Source organism: Macaca mulatta, chromosome 16 (assembly GCF_049350105.2).
Source record: "Macaca mulatta isolate MMU2019108-1 chromosome 16, T2T-MMU8v2.0, whole genome shotgun sequence".
NCBI classification, from domain to species: Eukaryota; Metazoa; Chordata; class Mammalia; order Primates; family Cercopithecidae; genus Macaca; species Macaca mulatta.
In genome coordinates, this window is record NC_133421.1 from 67,068,536 (window position 1) to 67,089,129 (window position 20,594).

Consider the following 20,594-nt stretch of genomic DNA (forward strand, 5'->3'; position numbering starts at 1 on the left):
AAGACAGAAGAACAAAGAAATGACACTGTGAAAAAACAACAGATGAATCCAGGGTGTGGGTCATCCTACAAGACAACCAGCCTGGAACTTTTAAAAAGATTTAAAAAGTGATAGAATTATTTGACATTAAAAACGAGTAAAAAGACATAATAAGGCTGGAGGCCTTATTACACCTGTAATCCCAGCACTTTGGGAGGCCAGGCAGGCTGATCACCTGAGGTCGGGAGTTCAAGACCAGCCTGACCAACATGGAGAAACCCTGTCTCTACTAAAAACACAAAAATTAGCTGGGTATGGTGGCGCATGCTTGTAATCCCAGCTACTTGGGAGGCTGAGGCAGAAGAATCATTTGAACCCGGGAGGCAGAGGTTGCAGTGAGCCGAGATTGCACCATTGCACTCCAGCCTGGGCAACAAGAACGAAACTCTGTCTCAAAAAAAAAAAAACCAAAAACCAAAAAACATAATAACCAAATATGATGCCTGACTGGATAATCCTGGTTTGGAAACAAAACAAAACACAAAAATAGCTATTCTTAGTACAGCTGAAATATATTAATAGAATGGGTAGTAGAGGATATTATACAATTTTTGTTAATTGTCCTAGGTGTAATAATGTGGTTATGTAAGAGAATGTCTTTATGCTGAAACATTGACCAAATGAGCATCACAATGTCTGCAACTTATTGTCAAATGGTTCAGCAAAAGATATACATACACAAATATATGGAGAAAGGAGATATAGAAAAAAATGTTATCAAATCCAGGAAGAAGGTATATTTCAACTCTGCATGATTGAAAATGTTCTTAATAAACAGTTGGGGGAAAATAGTCCAGCATTATATTTAATATGAACTCAAACCTAAAATGCAATAAAAGAAAAACTGTGCGTACATATCTCTGTAAGTTAAACATGCATACATTTCAGGCATTGGCAGCATCTTTGTAATACATGTACAGGGTATCAGGGTGACTCCCGTGAGAAGGGCAATGCCCTTTTGACTTATATAAATGCAGGTATGTTGACATAACACGGTATATATTTTTTTAAAGCATGGAGTAATTTCATTTTATTATTATTATTTTTTGAGATGGAATCTCACCATCTCACCCAGGCTGGAGTGCAGTGGCATGATCTCGGCTCACTGCAGCCTCCACCTCCTGGGTTCAAGCAATTCTCCTATCTCAGCCTCCCAAGTAACTGGGACTACAGGCATGTGTCACCACACCTGGCTAATTTTGTATTTTTAGTAGAGACAGGGTTTTACTATGTTGACCAGGCTGGTCTCAAACTCCTGACCTGAAGTGATCCACCCTCTTCCGCCTCCCAAAGTGCTGGAATTACAGGCGTGTACTACCACACCTGGCTGAAAAACATGGAGTAATTTTAAAAGCATGACATGTGGAGTTAGACCCTGGCTTGAATTTCATCACTGCCATACCACTGACTTATCAACAAACTTTAGGCAAAATATATAACTTCTGTAATCCATAGTTTCCTCTACCTCATGACACTGTTACAGGATGAGAATAAGACAAGGTATGTTAAGGGCCTACTATGGTACTTGGCACATAGGAAGGAGTCAATACACATTAGGAAAAAAATAAACCCAATAACATCTATTCTTTTGCTTTTACTGTACGGCCCATTTTCCACATGTGTGCCCAACAGCATTCTCTACCATCTTTCTGTCTATTATCCCACTAAAGATAGTTCCAAAAGCACTTGGCTGGCTATATAATTTTAATAGGTGGCAGAAATTTTATCAAGGTATTTTACTCATCGCCTAGGCTCATCCTATTGTGTAAAAAGCCAAACTGTCTTTGGCAAGTCCAATTGATCTATTTCCTTCTAGCTCTCAGTATATTGCCTCCCCAATATGCCAGGTTATTTATGCTGCTTCATAAGGTCTGTCCATCGGGGAAGGGTCCATCTGATCAATCACAACAAGACATCAGCATCATCTCGTGCTATCTGTCTCATAGTTATATGTGTTTATAAGAAGATAGCAAAGAAACTAGAGAGCGTACGCACCCCCCCGGCACACACTTTGCTCCAATTCTAACAATACAGTTTTAGGCTCTGAAATCTAAGCAGATGATATTTAGCGCAGGCAAGCCTTTAATGATTTTTGAATCTGCACTCCATCAGACTAACTTTATAGCCCTACCATGTCTGGGGAGTTCCTTAAGAGCGGTCCCACAGTAACTGGGGAGCTCCTTAAGAGCAAAAACCATGTTTTATTTGTGCTATATGACCCCCAGAGTGCTACGTACTGGCTCACGTGGCTTGTGTTCCCAGAGGCAGAAAGCCTGAGGACCATTTCCTGCTCAATCTTCAATGAAGTTAATAATGCCAGAACAGCTTAAGAACATACCAGCAAAAGGAAGCAGTCTGTGCCACATGGTTCTGGTTCAATCTTGATTTCTTTATTCTTGCGTTTATATACATTAGGGGTGGCATGAAAAGCTGGAAAACAAAAACTGTCTTGTTGCCAGTGGTCTATCCACTTGACAAGATGAGGAAAAACAAAATTGAATTAGAGAGCTATTGTAGGAGTTAGAATTCGATATAAACAGCTACTATCAGGGTGCACAGAATTCAGTCATTTCTGACACCAACACAATGCTTTCAAAGCTAGGAGGTCCTGAGGGACAGATATATTGCTGGCGAGCCTGTCCCGATCATGCAGAGCACGTTGCACTATAATTGAACGAGGCAAAATAGAACTGGCCCTTTGTAAAACGTCAGAACAGAAGCCAGGAACTCTAGACGAGAAACCAGAACAAAGAGAAGGAAATAGTGGCTGGGGATGGAAGAGAGGAGAGCATTTCAAACAGAGTAGCCCCACTCACGGTGAAGGAAGCAGTCGTATTTAAAGCAGCGCCGGCAAAAAAGTGTGTGGAAGGAGTGCAGAGATTGCTCCCGCTGCACAGACTTGGCATTGGGGCCATCGATGTTGGGTGTGCACTGAGGGGGAAGTGCATTGGGGTCTGACATCTCTGTTAGCTCTCGATACCTATTTAAGAAAAGAGAGATAAGAGTTCCTCCAAGGGACCGCCTCCACTGAGGAAATACAGATTGGGTACTGACAGTAGCCCACCTACGGTCTGCCAGGGGAGGATGGGTGTTTTTTACAGGTCTAGTTGATAAGAGAATGGTAGATAACTAAAGTGGGTACACCATTGTAATTATGCTGGGTTGGGCAAATGTTGGAAAGTAAGGGGAGGGAAGGATTTGATAAGATGGTGCTGGAGCAACTCTCCAGAAAAATGGCAGAGTAAAAGTTCTCTGCCCAGACCCACTCAAAAGCCAGTATACGAAGACCCTTAATATAGTAAGGGGGGCATTCAGAGGTAATTGAGTAAGCAAAAATAATCCAAGTACAGGCAAATCATAATGCCTTTACCATAAACAAAGCTTTTTAAAACCAAAAATTAGAAGAGAATAAAGGTTTTGTCCCGAGCACTCTGTATACGGCCTAAGTGGGACAACTTTCCCTACCTCTCCTTCATGTCATCTGGGACACCATTCTCAGGGAACATTGAGGCAATTGCACTGAAGATCATGTCATTTGGGAACTGTTTCTTGGAACTCTTTTTGTTGCCTGAATTGAAAATACAAAAAGCTCCTGAGTGCGATTATCAGAACATGCAAACAAATCTGTGCGATCTGTGCAGCATTTTGATTAGAGCTGCTTTGTTACCTAACCACTGATTGTTTGGAGATACATAAACATCAGTGCTATCTGAACTTATCTGATATAGGCTACCAGTAAATAAGGAAGTTAGAGTAGTCTACATACTAACCACAAAATCCACCGTCCCAGTTAGAATCTGGATGTGAGGTGGCTCACGCCTGTAATCCCAGTCAGTACTTTGGGAAGGGCAGTACAAGGGGGCAGATCACTTGAGGCCAGGAGTTTGAGACCAGCCTGGCCAACATGGTGAAACCTCAACTCTACTAAAAATACAAAACTTAGCCAGGTATGGTGGCATAGGCCTGGAGTCCCAGCTACCTGGAAGGCTGACACACAATAATCACTTGAACCAGGATGGCGGAGGCTGCCGTGAGCCGAGATTGCGCCACTGTACTCCACCTTGGGTGACAGAGCAAGACTCTGTCTCAAAAAAATAATAAATAATAGATTTTTAAAATAAAAATAAAAATTTGGAGGTGAAAAGAGTGTTCATGGAGAGACCTGAACACAGAAGAATCCTATCATAAAGTGGATGCTGAAGAACTAGACTGATACTATAATTATGATATAATAAAAGAGAATACACTATGTCCCTGGACATAGTGTATAATTACATAACATATAATATAATTAAGGTATTAAATTTTAAATTAAGTAAATAGTGACATGGAAAAGTACTCATAAGATTAAATAAAAAGGGATATACAATTTGATATATACATATACATAAATTGGCATGATCCCAATTTCATATAACACATATAATTAGAAATGAATAGCAATTATTATTCTGTCAGTTCTTCTACTTTCTTCTTCACCTAAGTCACAGCTACCTGAAGCTATCAGTTAATGATCATGTTCTCCTTTTAAGTGAACCAACAAGAAGCACCAATAGCCTTTAATAGGCCACAAACCTTTCCAGTTCTTCCTTCTTCCCTATCCCTGTCACTTTAAAAACGGAATAAGGGAGCCAGTGCTATGTACCTTCAATAGCATGTCGCTTTCTCTTTCTTGTTACTGGCAGATCTTCTTTGCTGTCATCCTGCTTTCCATCTGAGGTGTCATTGTGCCCATCCTCCTCCTCATCTGAGTATTGATTCAGGGCATCGACCAACTCCAGAAAAACAGCATCACTAATCAGGACGGATCCAGGGATCATCTCTGAAACATGAGGATTCGAAGGATGAGCAGTGGTGACTTCACATTCCATTAGTCCCCCTAGGCAGGTTTTCTTGTGCTCACTCCAGAGGCCCAGATAAGTCACATTGTGTACATTTTCACATGGGAGATCTGGAAATTACAATCATTTGACTGGCTACTACACATGCAGTAGGCAGCTGGCTAGAGTAGGAATACAGCTATAGGCTTTATTCTTTTTTTTTTTTTTTTTAAGACAGAGTTTTGCTCTTGTTGCCTAGGCTGGAGGGGCGATCTCAGCTCACTGCAACCTCCACCTCCTGGGTTCATGTGACTCTCCTGCCTCATCCTCGCGAGCATCTGGGATTACAGGCACGTGCTACCACCCCGGCTAATTTTGTATTTTAGTAGAGACGGGGTTTCTCCATGTCAGGCTGGTCGTGAACTCCTAACCTCAGGTGATCCACCTGCCTCGGCCTCCCAAAGTGCTGGGATTACAGGTGTGACCCACCATGCCCAGCCATAGGCTTTATTCTTACTGAAGAACTTCACTTCCTCAGTCACAAGTCAACTCTGATTCTGGTTCAAAATCTCACGAAAGTTTGTCCAAACAATCTCCGGTAGGGCAGAGAAAAAATAAAAAAATGAAAATTCTCTTGGCTTTGCTGCTGATGAGTCAGTAATGACGTCTCTAAATCAAAATACAGCAATTTTTCCTAAAATTGTACTTTATGGAGATGTACTACAATTTAGGAGGTCTTTGAACACTAGGAGGCACTGTGGACAAATAATGTAGTTCAACAGCATCACAACAGTGCCTACAATTGTCGAAAGAGCAGGTGGGGCTGTTGGTTTACAAATTGATGGGGAGCCTCTCCTCTTTCCATTTCTTACACATGGACAGACTTTTCTAGAATTATGACTAAATCCAAACAATTGCTTTTAGGAAATTCAGATTATTAAAACCATCTAGGGGATGCCTGGATCAAAGAAGTATGGCAGAGAGGCTCACTGCCATTCTCAGAGAAAGAGAAATAAAGAACAAAATGATCTTGGATGTACTTATGGAAAACTAAGTCCTAAGATTAAACTTATTTATACAATAAACTTTCTCTCCAGCCACTGATTACTACATAATCCTTTTATGTCCCAACTCCTTTTAAAATTTAACGAGGGTACTTTAAATAATTTTTATTTCTGTTTCTGCTGCTTGAATCAGAAATAACTAGGGAAAGAAAGAAAGAAAAAGAGAAAGAAAGAAAGAAAGAAAGAAAGAAAGAAAGAAAGAAAGAAAGAAAGAAAGAAAGAAAGAAAGAAAGGAAAGGAAGGAAAGGAAGGAAAGGAAGGAAAGGAAGGAAAGGAAGGAAAGGAAGGAAAGGAAGGAAAGGAAGGAAAGGAAGGAAAGGAAGGAAAGGAAGGAAGAAAGAAAGAACGAACTAGGGTATTTTGGACCAGGCATGTTGGCTCACTCTTATAATCTCAGAACTTTGGGAGGCCAATGTGGGAGGATTACTTGAGGCCAGGAGTTTAAGACCGGCCCGGGCAATGTGGTGAGACTCTATCTCTACAAAAAAATTTTAAAAATAAGCCAGGGCCGGGTGTGGTGGCTCACGCCTGTAATCCCATCACTTTGGGAGGCCGAGGTGGGTGGACCATGAGGTCAGGAGATAGAGACCATTCTGGTTCACAAGGTGAAACCCCGTCTCTACTAAAAATACAAAAAATTAGCCGGGCGTGGTGGTGGGGGCCTGTAGTCCCAGTTACCTCAGGAGGCTGAGGCAGGAGAATGGCGTGAACCTGGGAGGCAGAGCTTGCAGTGAGCCGAGACTGCACCACTGCACTCCAGCTTGGGTGACAGAGCAAGACTCTGTCTCAAAAAAAAAAAAAAAAAAAAAAAGCCAGATGTGGTGGAGTGCACCTGTAGTCCCAGCCCCCCAGGAGGCTGAAGCAGAAAAATCACTTAAGCCCAGGAGGTCGAGACTACAATAAGCTATGATTGTGCCACTGCATTCCAGCCTGGGTGACCGAGTAAGACCCTGTCTCTAAAAAAAATAAAAATAAAAAAATTGGGCCAGGCATGGTGGCTCACGCCTGTGATCCCAGCACTTTGGGAGGCCGAGGTGGGTGGATCACCTGAGGTCAGGAGTACGAGACCAGCCTGACCAACATGGTGAAAACCCATCTCTACTAAAAATACAAAAATTAGCTGGGCGTGGTGGCAGACACCTGTAGTCCCAGCTGCTTGGGAGGCTGAGGCAGGAGAATTGCTTGAAACCAGGAAGCAGAGATTGCAGTGAGCCGAGATTGCGCCACTGCACTCCAGCCTCGGCAACTAAAGTAAAACTCCGTCTCAAAAAAAAAAAAAAATTAACTCCCAGTCACGTGATGACATTGAAATATTCTTCAGTGTGTGCCCCATGGGGCAGAAGATAAAAGCAAGATGGCGAGATGATGAGGTACCAAATAAGAGGCCTGATTCTAACAAAATTTTCTCCCAAAGAGTTCAGTACCGCTACCTTCTTCACCATGGACTTTCCCATCATAGTTATTGATCAGCTCCTCAATAAAAGTCTCATCTTCTTCTTTCACTTCATCTCCCATGTAGGGAATATTGCACAAAACCGTCTCATCTTCTACCTGAAATCAAACCAGATGTGATTCATTCCATGAAGCCATCATGCATCTCCTCTTTCCTATTTAGTGGAATCTTTGCTGAACTTTGTTTGCTGCTTGAGTCTCCTGAAAAATGCCTTTGTCCCAGAGTTTCCTGCATTTTAAACACTGGCCATTTTGTTTTGCCAGAAAAACCTCAAATGGGGCCAAGCGTGGTGGCTCACGCCTGTAATCCCAGCACTTTGGGAGGCTGAGGCAGGCGGATCACGAGGTCAGGAGATTGAGACCATTCTGGCCAACATGGTGAAACCCTGTCTCTACTAAAATACAAAAAATTAGCTGGGCATGGTGGAGTGCGCCTGTAGTCCCAGCTACTAGGGAGGCTGAGGCAAGAGAATTGTTTGAACCTGGGAGGCGGAGGTTGCAGTAAGCTGAGATCGTGCCACTGTACTCCAGCCTGGCAACAGAGTTAGACTCCATCTCAAAAAAAAAAAAAAGTTGCTAATTGTTTTCATAAGTAGAGAGATAGATGGATAAATAAAAATGAAGGCTTCTAAGATTATGATGTGCAATTTAACTACAAAATAAACTGGGTAACCATAAGACATGAGTATTTTATAAAATGGACTAAGATTCTCCAATAATAAAAAAAAATTATGATTACAACTCATGCCAGTCACACTCAATGGGAACCTAAAGTCAACTGCAGCCTAGGCTATGGATATTTTTTGGCAGTAAACAATAGTAAATAATTTGGGGGGAGTGAGGTGCTCAGCAGAGAATACAGTCATTCTGAAATCCCCAAGTAGCAAGTAAAATTATTCTGAAGTTTTATTCTAAGAGATGATTCCCTTCTATAAACCTCAACCTCATTCCAACCAGTAGTACGGCTATCTGTCACCAGGCAGATGATAAGCAATGGCAGTATTTAGAGAGGAATGATTATCAAAACCACAAATAATCCTAATAGGAGTCAGCACAAAGGCCCAGATGAAAGGACTGTGTGCATGTCTGTTGTCTCAGCTGTTTTTGTAGCATCTTGCATTTAGAGAATTCAGAAAGGATTACTCCATCAACAGGGAGCAGACAACCTGCTCAAGCCTCAAGAGTCTCATTTAGACTGCATTTAACTGTGCATAATATTGGGCCAAGGTACTAAGAGAAAATTAAAGTCTTGCCCAATCTTATTCATTTAAAAAAGAACCAGCATCAATTCCAAAGCACACATGAGAGAGCATAAAATCTGACAAGTTAGAATAACTTGCAATATATATTGTTTAGAATAAGTTAATTACCTTGTTCTGCCCTGCATGTCCTAGCTTTGTTAAGTATTAGACAATCTTTACCCTAAGAGGAGCTCTGGCATATCAACATAAGATAATCATACAGTTTAAATAACCACCCCAGTGCTTTCAATACATACCATAAAGTTCTGCTGGAGAGGGGACCAGGAATACATGATGGGAACCAATGCAACTGTGTTCAGTGACCTCATTAACATATGTTGGCTTGCAAATCCCGGGAAAATGCTCTCTATGGTACACTGAAATATAAGCAATGACATGGAGAGGGAAAGACGGGCATATAACCCAAGAAAGAAATGTAATTTCCTTCTAAAATTGGCCGGGCATAGTGGCTCATGCCAGTAATCCCAGCATTTCGGGAGGCCAAGACAGGCGGATCACTTGAAGTCAGTTCGAGACCAGCCAGGCCAACATGGTGAAACCCCATCTCTACAAAAACATAATCCAAAAATTAGCTGAGCATGGTGGTACATGCCTGTAATCCCAGCTATTTGGGAGGCTGAAGCATGAGAATCACCTGAACCTGGGAGGCGGAGGTTGAGTGAGCCACTGCACTCCAGCCTGGGCGACAGAGCAAGACTCTATCTCAAGAAAAAAAAAAAAAAAAGAAAAAAATGATCTTAGTAGCCTCTAGTTCTTACAAACTAATAAATTAAACTAAGAATATTCAGATGGCATTTAAAATTATAAAAAATTTGGCCAGGCATGGTGGCTCATGCCTGTAATCCTAGCACTTTGGGAGACTGAGGCAGGTGGATCACGAGGTCAGGAGATTAAGACTATCCTGGCCAACATGGTGAAACCCAGTCCCTACTAAAAATACAAAAATTAGTCTGGGCACAGTGGCTCACGCCTGTAATCCCAGCACTTTGGGAGGCTGAGACGGGCGGATCACGAGGTCAGGAGATCGAGACCATCCTGGCTAACACAGTGAAACCCCGTCTCTACTAAAAATACAAAAAGAAATTAGCCGGGCATGGTGGCGGGCGCCTGTAGTCCCAGCTACTCGGGAGGCTGAGGCAGGAGAATGGCGTGAACCCGGGAGGCGGAGCTGGCAGTGAGTGGAGATCGCACCACTGCACTCCAGCCTGGGCGACAGAGCGAGACTTCATCTCAAAAAAAAAAAAAAAAATTAGCTGGGCGTGGTGGCACATGCCTGTAGTCCCAGCTACTCGGGAGGCTGAGGCAGGAGAATCGCTTGAACCCGGGAGGTGGAGGTTGCAGTGAGCCAAGATCACGTCATTGCACTCCAGCATGGTGACAGAGCGAGACTCCATCTCAAACAAAAAAAAATTTTTTAAACAAATTAATAAATTGAGAGTTTTATAACATCATCTTGCAAAAGGAATCCGTAGACTGCAAACCTGTGAAAAGCAGAAACTCTTTTTTTTTTTTTTTTTGAGACAGGATCTCACTCTGTTGCCCAGGCTGAGAGCAGTTGTGCAATCACAGCTCACTGCAGCCTCTGCCTCCCAAGCTAAAGCCATCCTCCAACCTCAGCCTCCCAAGCAGCTGGGATCACAGGCATGTGCTACTACATCCAGTTAGCCAGCTAATTTTATTTATTTATTTTTGTAGAGACAGGGTCTCACTAAATATTGCCCACGTTGGTCTTCAACTCCTGGACTCAAGCAATCATCCTGACTTGGCCTCCCAAAGTTCTGGGATTACAGGTGTGAGCCACTACACCCGGCCAAAAGCAGGGACTCTTCTTCACCTTTATGTCCTCTACAGAGTTCAGCATAGTACTTCCCATACTCAACTGATGTTTACTCCAACTCAAACTGTTCGTCTACTTGGGTCGTACATAACAATAAAGAGCCTCTGAAAGTCCTGAGAGATGAGGAAGTTTTCTGAAGACCTAAACTTTAAGACAGTGGACATCAACTTAGCTGCATAGGTGATAGGGATAGTACATGGAGAAGCAAAGTGGTATAGAAATTATAGTAACATTCTGATTCAGGAAAGATATTTGCTCTCAATACACCATCTACTTTTTGTTTTTTGTTTTGAGGTAGGGTCTCACTCTGTTGCCCAGTGGCACAATCTTGGCTCACTGCAACCTCCACCTCCTGGGTACAAGCAATTCTGTCTCAGCCTCCCAAGTAGCTGGGATTACAGGTGCACACTACCATGCTCAGCTAATTTTTTTATTTTTAGTAGAGACAAGGTTTCACCATGTTGGCCTAGGCTGGTCTTGAACTCCTGACCTCAGGTGATCCATCCGCCTCAGCCTCTCAAAGTGCTGGGTTTACAGGCGTGAGCCACTGTGCCCGGCTTCTGCTTTCTTTTTTTTTAAGAGACAGAGTCTCACTCTGTCACCCAGGCTGGAGATCATAGCTCACTGCAGCTTTGAACTCTTGGGTTCAAGTGATTCTCCCACCTCAGCCTCCCAAGTAGCTGGGATTATAGGCATATACTACCATGCCTGGATAATATTTACTTTTTATATTTGAAAAATATTATCTATTTCCCAGGTGTTGGAGGTTACAGTGAGCTATGATAATGACACTGCACTCCAGTCTGGGTGACACAGTGAGATCTTCTCTCTAAATAATAATAATTATAATAATTTATTTTCATAAAGTTTCTTTTTTTTGGAGATGGTGTTTTGCTCTTGTTGCCCAGGCTGGAGTGCGATGGTGCCATCTCAACTCACTGCAACCTCCACCTCCCAGGTTCGAGCGATTCTCCTGCCTCAGCATCCCTAGTAGCTAGGATTACAGAAGTGCGCCACGATGCCTGGCTAATTTTTTTGTACTATTAGTAGAGATGGGGTTTCACCAGGTTGGCCAGCCTGGTCTCAAACGCCTGACCTCAGGTGATCCACCCGCCTTGGCCTCCCAAAGTGCTGGGATTACAGGGTGAGCCACCACGTCCTGCCAAAGTTTCTTAACTAGAACATTCTTTTATTTATTTATTATTTATTTTTTTTTTGAGAGACAGTCTCAGTCTTTCACCCAGGCTGGAGTGCAGTGACGTGATCTTGGCTCACTGCAACTTCTGCCTCCTAGGTTCAAGAGGTTCTCAGGCCTCAGCCTCCCAAATAGCTGGGATTATAGGCATGCACCACCACACTCAGTTAACTTTTGTATTTTTAGTAGAGACGGTGTTTTGCTATGTTGGCCAGGTTGGTCTTGAACTGCTGGCCTCAAGTGGATCCATCTCCCTCAGCCTCCCAAAGTGCTGAGATTACAGGTGTGAGCCACTGTGCCCGGCCCCCAAGATTATTCTTGAAGCTACAGATTTACTATCTTAATAATTCAAAGTTGACTAAAATAACTGTATCTATTAACCTTAACCTTATTTATTTATTTATTTATTTCCTTTCTTTCCTTTTTGTTTTTTTAGACATAGGGTCTTTCTCTGTCACCCAGACTGGAGTGTTGTGGTGAAATCATAGTTTATTTCAGCCTTGAACTTCTGGGCTCAAGCAATCCTTCCACGTCAGCCTCCCAAGTAGCTGGGACTACAGGTGTGCACCACCACGTCTCGCTAATTTTCTTAAAAAAATTTTAGAGACACAGTCTGTGTTGCCCAGGCTGGTCTCAAATTCCTCACCTCAAGCGATCTTCCCACCTCAGCCTCCCAAATAGCTGGGAATACTTGTGTGAGCCACTATACCTTGTCTTACTTATTCACTCTCTAAAAAGTCACAAATATAGGAAAAAGCTTTAAGCCCAAGGAAGAGAGGAAGACTGAGCTTAAACTCCCAAAAGTACCTTTTTGAGAAAAGGGTGTCCACTCACAGGCTTCATCGACTGAACAGGTTGGACACGAAGCTTCTTCCATTCTTCATTGAGGATCTGGGTTTTTTCTTGAACCTTTGCAAAATTTGCCACATACAAAGCCTAGCAAAGCCATGGAAAAGATTAAGATATATTGTTACTAGGCCGGGTGCGGTGGCGCAAGCCTGTAATCCCAGCACTTTGGGAGGCCGAGACAGGCGGATCACGAGGTCAGGAGGTCGAGACCATCCTGGCTAACCCAGTGAAACCCTGTCTCTACTAAAAAATACAAAAAACTAGCCGGGTGAGGTGGTGGGCACCTGTAGTCCCAGCTATTCAGGAAGCTGAGGCAGGAGAATGGTGTAAACCCAGGAGGCGGAGCTTGCAGTGAGCTGAGATCCGGCCACTGCACTCCAGCCTGGGCGACAGAGCGAGACTCCATCTCACAAAAAAAAAAAAAAAAAAAAGATACATTGTTACTTAACTGATTAATAAATACATTATTTTTTTTTGAGAGGGAGTCTTGCTCTGTTGTCGCCCAGGCTGGATTGTAGTAGTGTGATCTCAGCTCACCACAACCTCCGCCTCCTAGGTTCAAGCGATTCTCCTACCTCGGCCTCCCAAGTAGCTGAGATTATAGGCACAGACCACCACACCTGGCTAATTTTTGTATTTTCGGTAGAGACGGTGTTTCACCATGTTGGCCAGGCTGGTTTCAAACTCCTGGCCTCAAGCAATCTGCCTGACAGCCTCCCAAAGTGCTGGAATTATAGGCATGAGTCACCGTGCCTGGCCTTTTTTTTTTTTTTTTTTTTGAGATGGAGTCTTGCTCTGTCACCCAGGCAGGAGTGCAGTGGCACCATCTCGGCTCACTGCAACCTCCACCTCCTGGGTTCAAGCAATTCTCCTGCCTCAGTCTCCCGAGTAGCTGGGATTACAGGCGCACGACACCACGCCTGGCTAATTTTTGTACTTTTAGTAGAGATGGGGTTTCATCAGGTAGGACAGGCTGGTCTCGAAGTCCTGACCTCAGGTGATCCACCTGCCTCAGCCTCCCAAAGTGCTGAGATTACAGGTGTGAGCCACTGCGCCTGGCCCTGTTAAGATTTCAAAACGAAAGTTAAAAAAAAATTCCAACCCCTTTACATTGGATCAGTATATTGAAATACATAAACTTTCACTTGGGAATTATTTTTTTACCTTTGCACCCATATTTGCCTGAAGCCGTTTAAGTTGTCGAAGTCGCATATATTCAGATTTCACTTTTCTTTTCCAGTAAGTGATACATTTGGAGGTAGGGGGATTTGGTATTTCCATCTTGCTGTAATCTAAGAGAGACAGAGATGAGAATTAGCATTTTATCGCCTGGAAATGAAGCACTCCTCAAATACCAAAAAAAAAAAAATCAATTATGCTTTCATTCCCATTAAATTTACTCATAAAAACATAAATTTAAAGAACCCAAATGTGTGAGTTCAACAAAAAGTTTCAATTTAAAAAAAAGAGGCAGTGGCTCATGCCTGTAATCCCAACACTTTAGGAGGCCGAGGTGGGAGCACTACTTGAGCCCAGGCATTTGAGATCACCTTGGGCAACATGGTGAAACAGAAAATACAAAAATTAGCCAGGTGTGCTGGCGAGTGCCTGTAGTCCCAGCTACGCAGGAGGCTGATGTGGGAGGACTGCTTGAGCCCAGGAGGTCAAGGCTGCAGTGAGCCGTGGCCACGCCACTGCACTTCAGCCTGGGTGACAGTGAGAGACCTTGTCTCAAAAAGCAAAACAAAAAAAAAAAAAACAAAAAACAAGTCCAGGCATGGTGGCTCATGCCTGTAATCCCAGCACTTTGGGAGGCCAAGGTGGGCAGATCTTCTGAGGTCAGGAGTTCGAGACCAGCCTGGCTAACATAGCGAAACCCCATCTCTACTAAAAATACAAAACAAAACAAAACAAAACAACAACAAAAAAATTAGCAGGCATGGTGGCTTGTGCCTGTAATCCCAGCTACGTGGGAAGCTGAGACACGAGAATTGCTTGAACCTGGGAGGCAGAAGTTGCAGTGAGCCAAGATCGCGCAACTGCACTCCAGCCTGGGTGACAAAGTAAGACTCCATCCCCCCGCAAAAAAAATGGCCTGGTGTGGTGGTTCATGCCTGTAATCCCAGCACTTTGGGAGGCCAAGGCGGGTGGATCACAAGGTCAGGAGTTCAAGACCAGCCTGGCCAACATGCTGAAACCCTGTCTCTACTAAAAATACAAAAATTAGCCGGGTGTGGTGGCACACGCCTGTAATCCCAGCTACTCAGGAGGCTGAGGCAGGAGAATGGCTTGAACCTGGGAGGCAGAGGTTGCAGTGAGCCGAGATCGCACCACTGCACTCCAGCCTGGGCAACAGAGCAAGACTTCATCTCAAAGCAAAAACAAAAACAAAAACAAACAAAAAAACAACAACATTTCACATTAGCAATTTCTGGTCCAATTATCAAAAAGCTTAGCCTCTGTCCTCCTGTGGTATCTTGTTTTTAATTTACCACTCAAGAAGTTCTCCCACAGTTACTAGGAACTTGGATTACTTCAAGATATGTAAGTCTTCTCTTTACTTTGAGTAAGAGAAGTGGTCAGCAAGAACCAAGTTTGCATCCAAGGGTTTCATGGAAAGACCCACCTATGTTACAAAACCATACTGCCAAATTGTCTAAATCTACCACATGCCTAGCAGTAAAAGTAGGATATGACAGCAGTATAATCTCATCTCCAAGTCAGCAGCAAGACATATGGAAATAGCAATGCAAATCCTCCCTTTTTTGGTATTTGAATTAAGGTTCAATGTTTTAAAGAAGTATGTATTATAATATACTTTACCTACCTCATAGAATGCAAGGGGAAGTGTTGGGTATTATGGTGTGCCTCTGTTCTTCAGGAGAATGGCAAGACACAACAGCAGAACAGATGTCCAGCTTTTCAAAAGAGAACAGACAGTGGTTCTATTAAGTTAGTGCGGCAAGTTAGACCCTGAAACCCTCGGTAGGATTTTCCCCCAGAATCAGGAAGACTTCAAGGTTTCTCCTACTATTTTTGTATGTCTAAGACAGGTCTCTATAATACTTGATGCCATTTGGGAAGAGGCCCTTTACTTTATTAAATTATATTTTTCTTTTTTTTTTGAGACTGAGTCTCACTCTGTCACCCAGGCTGGAGTGCAGTGGCCGGATCTCAGCTCACTGCAACCTCCGCCTCCCGGGTTTACGCCATTCTCCTGCCTCAGCCTCCTGAGTAGCTGGGATTACAGACGCCCACCATCATGCCTGGCTTTGGGAGGCCGAGGTGGGAGGGTTGCTAAGAGGCCAGGAGTTTGAGATTAGCTTGGCCAACACGGTCAGATCCTCTCTCTATTTTTCAAAGTTTTCTTTTGCTATTGTTTTTGTCATTGTTTAAAGGAAAAGAGGCTGGGTGCAGTGGCTTACATCTGTAATCCCAGCACTTTGGGAGGCCAAGCTAAGAGGATAGCCTGAGCTCAGGAGTTTGATACAAGCCTGGGTAACACAGTGAGACCTCATCTCTATTAAAAATAAAAAACATCATCCGGGCATGGTGGTGCGTGCCTGTAGTTTGGGCTACTCAAGAAGCTTAGGCGGGAGGATCACTTGAGCCCAGGAGATCAAGGCTAGAGTGAGCTACTGAGATTGCGCCCCTGTACTCCAGCCTGCGCAACAGAGTGAGACTCTGTCTCAAAAAAAAGAAAAACAAAAAGAAATGATCAGGCCACGTGCAGCAGCTCGTGCCTATAATTCCAACACTTTGGGACTCTAAGAAAGGCTGAGGCGGGCGGATCACCTGAGGTTGGGAGTTCGAGACCGGCCTGACCAACACGGAGAAACCCTGTCTCTACTAAAAATACAAAATTAGCCGGGCGTGGTGGTGCATGCCTGTAATCCCAGCTACTCTGGAGGCTGAGGCAGGAGAATTGCTTGAACCCGGGAGGCAGAAGTTGTGATGAGCCAAGATTGCACCATTGCACTCCAGCCTGGGCAACGAGAGCGAAACTCGTTCTCAAAAAACAAATAAATAAATACATTAATAGAAAATAAACTGGCTATAGTGGCAGATGCTTGTAGTCCCAGCTGAGGTAGGAGAATCACATGAGCCCAGGAGTTCAAGACTAAAGTGAGCTATGATTGTGCCACTGAAATCCAGCCTGGGCAACAGAACAATAGTCTGTATCTCCAAAAAAAAAAAGAAATCGTGTGGGCGCGGTGGCTCACGCCTGTAATCCCAACACTTTCGGAGGCCAAGGCGGGTGGATCACCTGAGGTCAGGAGTTCGAGACCATCCTGACCAACATTGTGAAACCCTGTCTCTACTAAATACAAAAATTTAGTAGAGGCACGGTGGCTCACACCTGGAATCGCAGCACTTTGGGAGGCCAAGGCAGGTGGATCATCTGAGGTCAGGAGTTCAAGACCAGCCGGGCCAACATGGTGAAACCCCATCTCTGTTAAAAATACAAAAATTAGCTGGGCATGGTGGTGCATGTTTGTAATCCCAGCTACTTGGGAGGCTGAGGCAAGAGAATCACTTGAACCTGGGAGGCAGAGGCTAGAGTGAGCTGAGATCATGCCACTGCTCTCCAGCCTGGGTGACAGAGCGAGATTCTGTCTCAAAAAAAAAAAAGAAGAAATTAGCCAGGTGTGGTGGTGCATGCCTGTAGTCCCAGCTACTTGGAAGGCTGAGGCAGGAGAATCACTTGAACCTGGGAGGCGGAGGTTGCAGTGAGCCGAGATTGCACCACTGTACTTCAGCTTGGGCAACAAGAGCAAAACTGTCTCAAAAAAAAAAAAAAAAAAAAAAATCTGGGTGCTCATGCCTGTCATCTCAGCCAGCACTTTGGGAGGCCAAGGCGGGCAGATCACGAGGTCAGGAGATCCAGACCATCCTGGCTAACATGGTGAAACCCCGTCTCTTCTAAAACTACAAAAAATTAGGCCGGCATGGTGGCAGACGCCTGTGGTCCCAGCTACTGGGGAGGCTGAGGCAGGAGAAAGGTGTGAACCCGGGAGGTGGAGCTTACGGTGCGCTGAGATAGCACCAGTGCACTCCAGCCTGGGTGACAGAGCGAGACTCCATCTCAAAAAAAAAAAAAAAAAAAAAGGCCAGGCGGCTGACATTTGTAATCTCAACACTTTGGAAGGTTGAGGCAGGCGGATCACGAGGTCAAGAGATTGAGACCAGCCTGGCTAGCATAGTGAAACCTCGTCTCTACTGAAAATACAAAAAATTAGCTAGGCATGGTGGCGGGTGCCTGTATTCCCAGTTACTTGGGAGGCTGAGGCAGGAGAATTGATTGAACCCAGGAGGTGGAGGTTGCAGTGAGCCGAGATGGTGCCACTGCACTCCAGCCTGGTGACAGAGTGAGACTCCATCTCAAAAAAAAGACAAAAAAGTCATCAGCATGGACAAGAAAACAGCAAAATTTAACCCATTACCACACATATACCACAATAAGCTCATGATTATAATATCTCACGCACATGGATTTTTTTTTTTTTTGAGACGGAGTCTCGCTGTGTCACCCAAGCTGGAGTATAGTGGCACGATCTCAGTTCACTGCAGCCTCCACTTCCCAGGTTCAAACGATTCTCGTGCCTCAGTCTCCTGAGTAGCTGACATTACATCACCATGCCCGGCCAATTTTTGTATTTTTAGTAGACACAAGGTTTCACCATGTTGGCCAGCGTGATCTGAAACTCCTGGCCTCAAGTGATTCGCCCGCCTCAGCCTCCCAAAGTGCTGGTATTACAGGCATGAGCCACCGCGCCCGGCCAAAACAATGGTTTTAAATTGCAATCCCTCTTCCGTTCCTTTTTGGCATTCATTTTCCTTTTTTCCTATTTTGCTTTTTGAAATAGTGAGCTTAGGTTTCTCCATGTATTTGAAAATGAAGATTTCCAGCTGGGGCAACATGCCAAAACCCAGTCTCTACAAAAAAAATTACAAAAATTACTCGGGCTTGGTAGCCTGTGCCTGCAGTCAGTCCCAGCTACTCAGGAGGCTGAGTTGGGAGAATCACCTGAGCATGGGGAGATAGAGGCTGCAGTGAGCCATGATCGTGCCACTATACTCCAGCCTGGGTGACAGAGTGAGGCCTTGTCAAAAAAAAAAAAAAGTAAGGAAAGAAAGAAGGAAGGGCCGGGCGCAGTGGCTCACACCTGTAATCCCAGCACTTTGGGAGGCCGAGGTAGGCGGATCACATGAGGTCAGGAGTTCGAAACCAGCCTGGCCAACATGGTGAAACACCGTCTCTACTAAATGTACAAAAATTAGCCAGGTGTGATGGTGGATGCCTGTAATTCCAGCTACTTGGGAGGCTGAAGCAGGAGAATCACTTGAACCTGGGAGGCAGAGGTTGCAAAGAGCTGAGATCGTGCCACTGCACTCCAGCCTGGGTGACAGAGTGAGACTTGGTCTCAAAAAAAGGAGAGAAAAGAAAAGAAGAAAGGAAGAAGGGAGGGAGGGAGGGAGGGAGGGAGGGAAACAGAAAGGCAGGGAGGGAAAGAAAAGAAAAAAGAAGATTAAGTAACGGAATGGAACATAATCTACAGCTGCTGTCTTGTCTGGCTGGCTGCAGTGGCTCACGCCTATAATCCCAACACTTTGAGAGGCTGAGGCGGGTGGATCACTTGAGGCCAGGAGTTCGAGACCAGCCTGGCCAACATGGTGAAACCCTGACTCTACTAAAAATACAAAATTTAGCGAGCCATGTTGGCACACACCTACTTGGGAGGCTGAGGCAAGAGAATTGCTTGAACCTGGGAAGCAGGGACTCACTTCATTGAGCCAAGATCTTGCCAACTCCAGCTTGGGTGACAGAGTGAGACTCTGTCTCATAAAAAAATAAAGAATACATTTGTTTTTAATTAAAGAAAAGAGCTATAGCTAAAATGTGATCTCCTATAGTCTGTCAAGAGATGACAGTAAATATATCATCATAATCCAATAATTAATGGCACCATTTCTAATTGTACTCAACTGTTTTATTTGGCCAGAGGAATACACACATATACATGAAAATGCCATTAAGATTTAACGAATTACAATATAAAGTAAGCCACACTTCCTCCTTTTACAATTAGAGTGATATTTGACTCTCATGTGTCCATAAGCGAATATTTATCTTACGTGGCTTTTCAATGGGTCTTCAATGTCTCTAAAAGTTTATTTGGCAGTTGGTCAGTCCTCACAAAGTGTCTAAGAAAGATGAGAATACTGTTTGAAACAGACAGATATGATTAAAATAAACACCTGAAACACAGCCATAAGATGAGTTTTCACAGCAGCTGGACCCTAACCAACAATTATCCTATCAAAGTTAAAAAAAAGTGAACAAATAAAAAACTTAGCATTCACTAGAACAGGCAGATTTGGAGAGATGGATTCATTCATGTTGGGCAACGGGAGTGGCACACAAAAAATACTTTATATTTCTACTAGATCTATTCTTTAGTTACTTACACATGCAAAACAGCACTTATATTCCAGTTAGGTACTTAGCTAGTACTTAAGAGCCTTTCGTTATGTTCATCTACACATTGAAGATAAACTCCAAAACATATGCTGTTTTGATCAAGAAATTAAAAAATAATTATTTATATAAGCAAGTCCTATAGCTCAATAATAAGATAAATCACCGATAAAAAGTGAGTAGGAGGCCAGATGCAGTGGCTCACACCTCTAATCCCAGCACTTTGGGAGGCCGAGGCAGGTAGATTACAAGGTCAAGAGTTCGAGACCAGCCTGACCAACACTGTGAAACCCTGTCTCTACTAAAAATACAAAAATTAGCCAGGCGTGGTGGTGTGTGTCTGCAATCCCAGCTACTCAGGAAGCTGAGGAGGAGAATTGCTTAAACCCAGGAGGTGGAGGTTGCAGTGAGCTGAAATCGTGCCACTGCACTCTAGCCTGGGACACAGAGCAAGACTCCATTTCAAAAACAAAAAAAATAGTGAGTAGAAATTTGAACAGTTATTTCACCAGAAAAGATACAGGAATGGCAAATGAGCACACAAAAAGTTGCTCCATATCATTAGTCATTAGGGAAATGCAGATGAAAATTACAAT

At 43.8% G+C, this 20,594-nt stretch overlaps 2 protein-coding genes and 1 long non-coding RNA gene across 16 annotated transcripts in view; 1 reads left to right on the forward strand and 2 right to left on the reverse strand.

The window, feature by feature from the left end:
• The window catches only part of PSMC3IP (PSMC3 interacting protein), a 146,577-nt gene extending 144,538 nt beyond the window's left edge, over nt 1–2,039 (reverse strand). Inside the window, exon 1 of the mRNA XM_077971806.1 lies at nt 2,035–2,039. The gene's annotated coding sequence lies outside the window, so the exon portion shown is untranslated. The remainder of the gene's footprint in view (nt 1–2,034) is intronic.
• The window catches only part of EZH1 (enhancer of zeste 1 polycomb repressive complex 2 subunit), a 45,434-nt gene that overhangs the window by 15,936 nt on the left and 8,904 nt on the right, over nt 1–20,594 (reverse strand). For 5 of the 14 annotated variants that reach the window (XR_013405745.1, NM_001257456.1, XM_077968994.1 and 2 more), the window contains 9 exon segments: nt 15,346–15,436; nt 13,683–13,810; nt 12,477–12,605; nt 8,874–8,993; nt 7,354–7,474; nt 4,685–4,861; nt 3,505–3,607; nt 2,856–3,019; nt 2,378–2,469 (listed from right to left, as the gene is read on the reverse strand). Coding sequence is in view for 13 of the 14 variants with exons in the window: in NM_001257456.1 (NP_001244385.1) it covers nt 2,378–2,469; nt 2,856–3,019; nt 3,505–3,607; nt 4,685–4,861; nt 7,354–7,474; nt 8,874–8,993; nt 12,477–12,605; nt 13,683–13,799 (1,023 nt within the window). In the remaining variant the exon portion in view is untranslated. 14 annotated transcript variants of the gene reach the window in all.
• LOC144335724 (uncharacterized) lies at nt 11,658–14,703 on the forward strand. Its single transcript, XR_013406847.1, has 3 exons — nt 11,658–12,656; nt 13,993–14,110; nt 14,456–14,703. It is a non-coding gene; the product is annotated as an uncharacterized LOC144335724 (long non-coding RNA).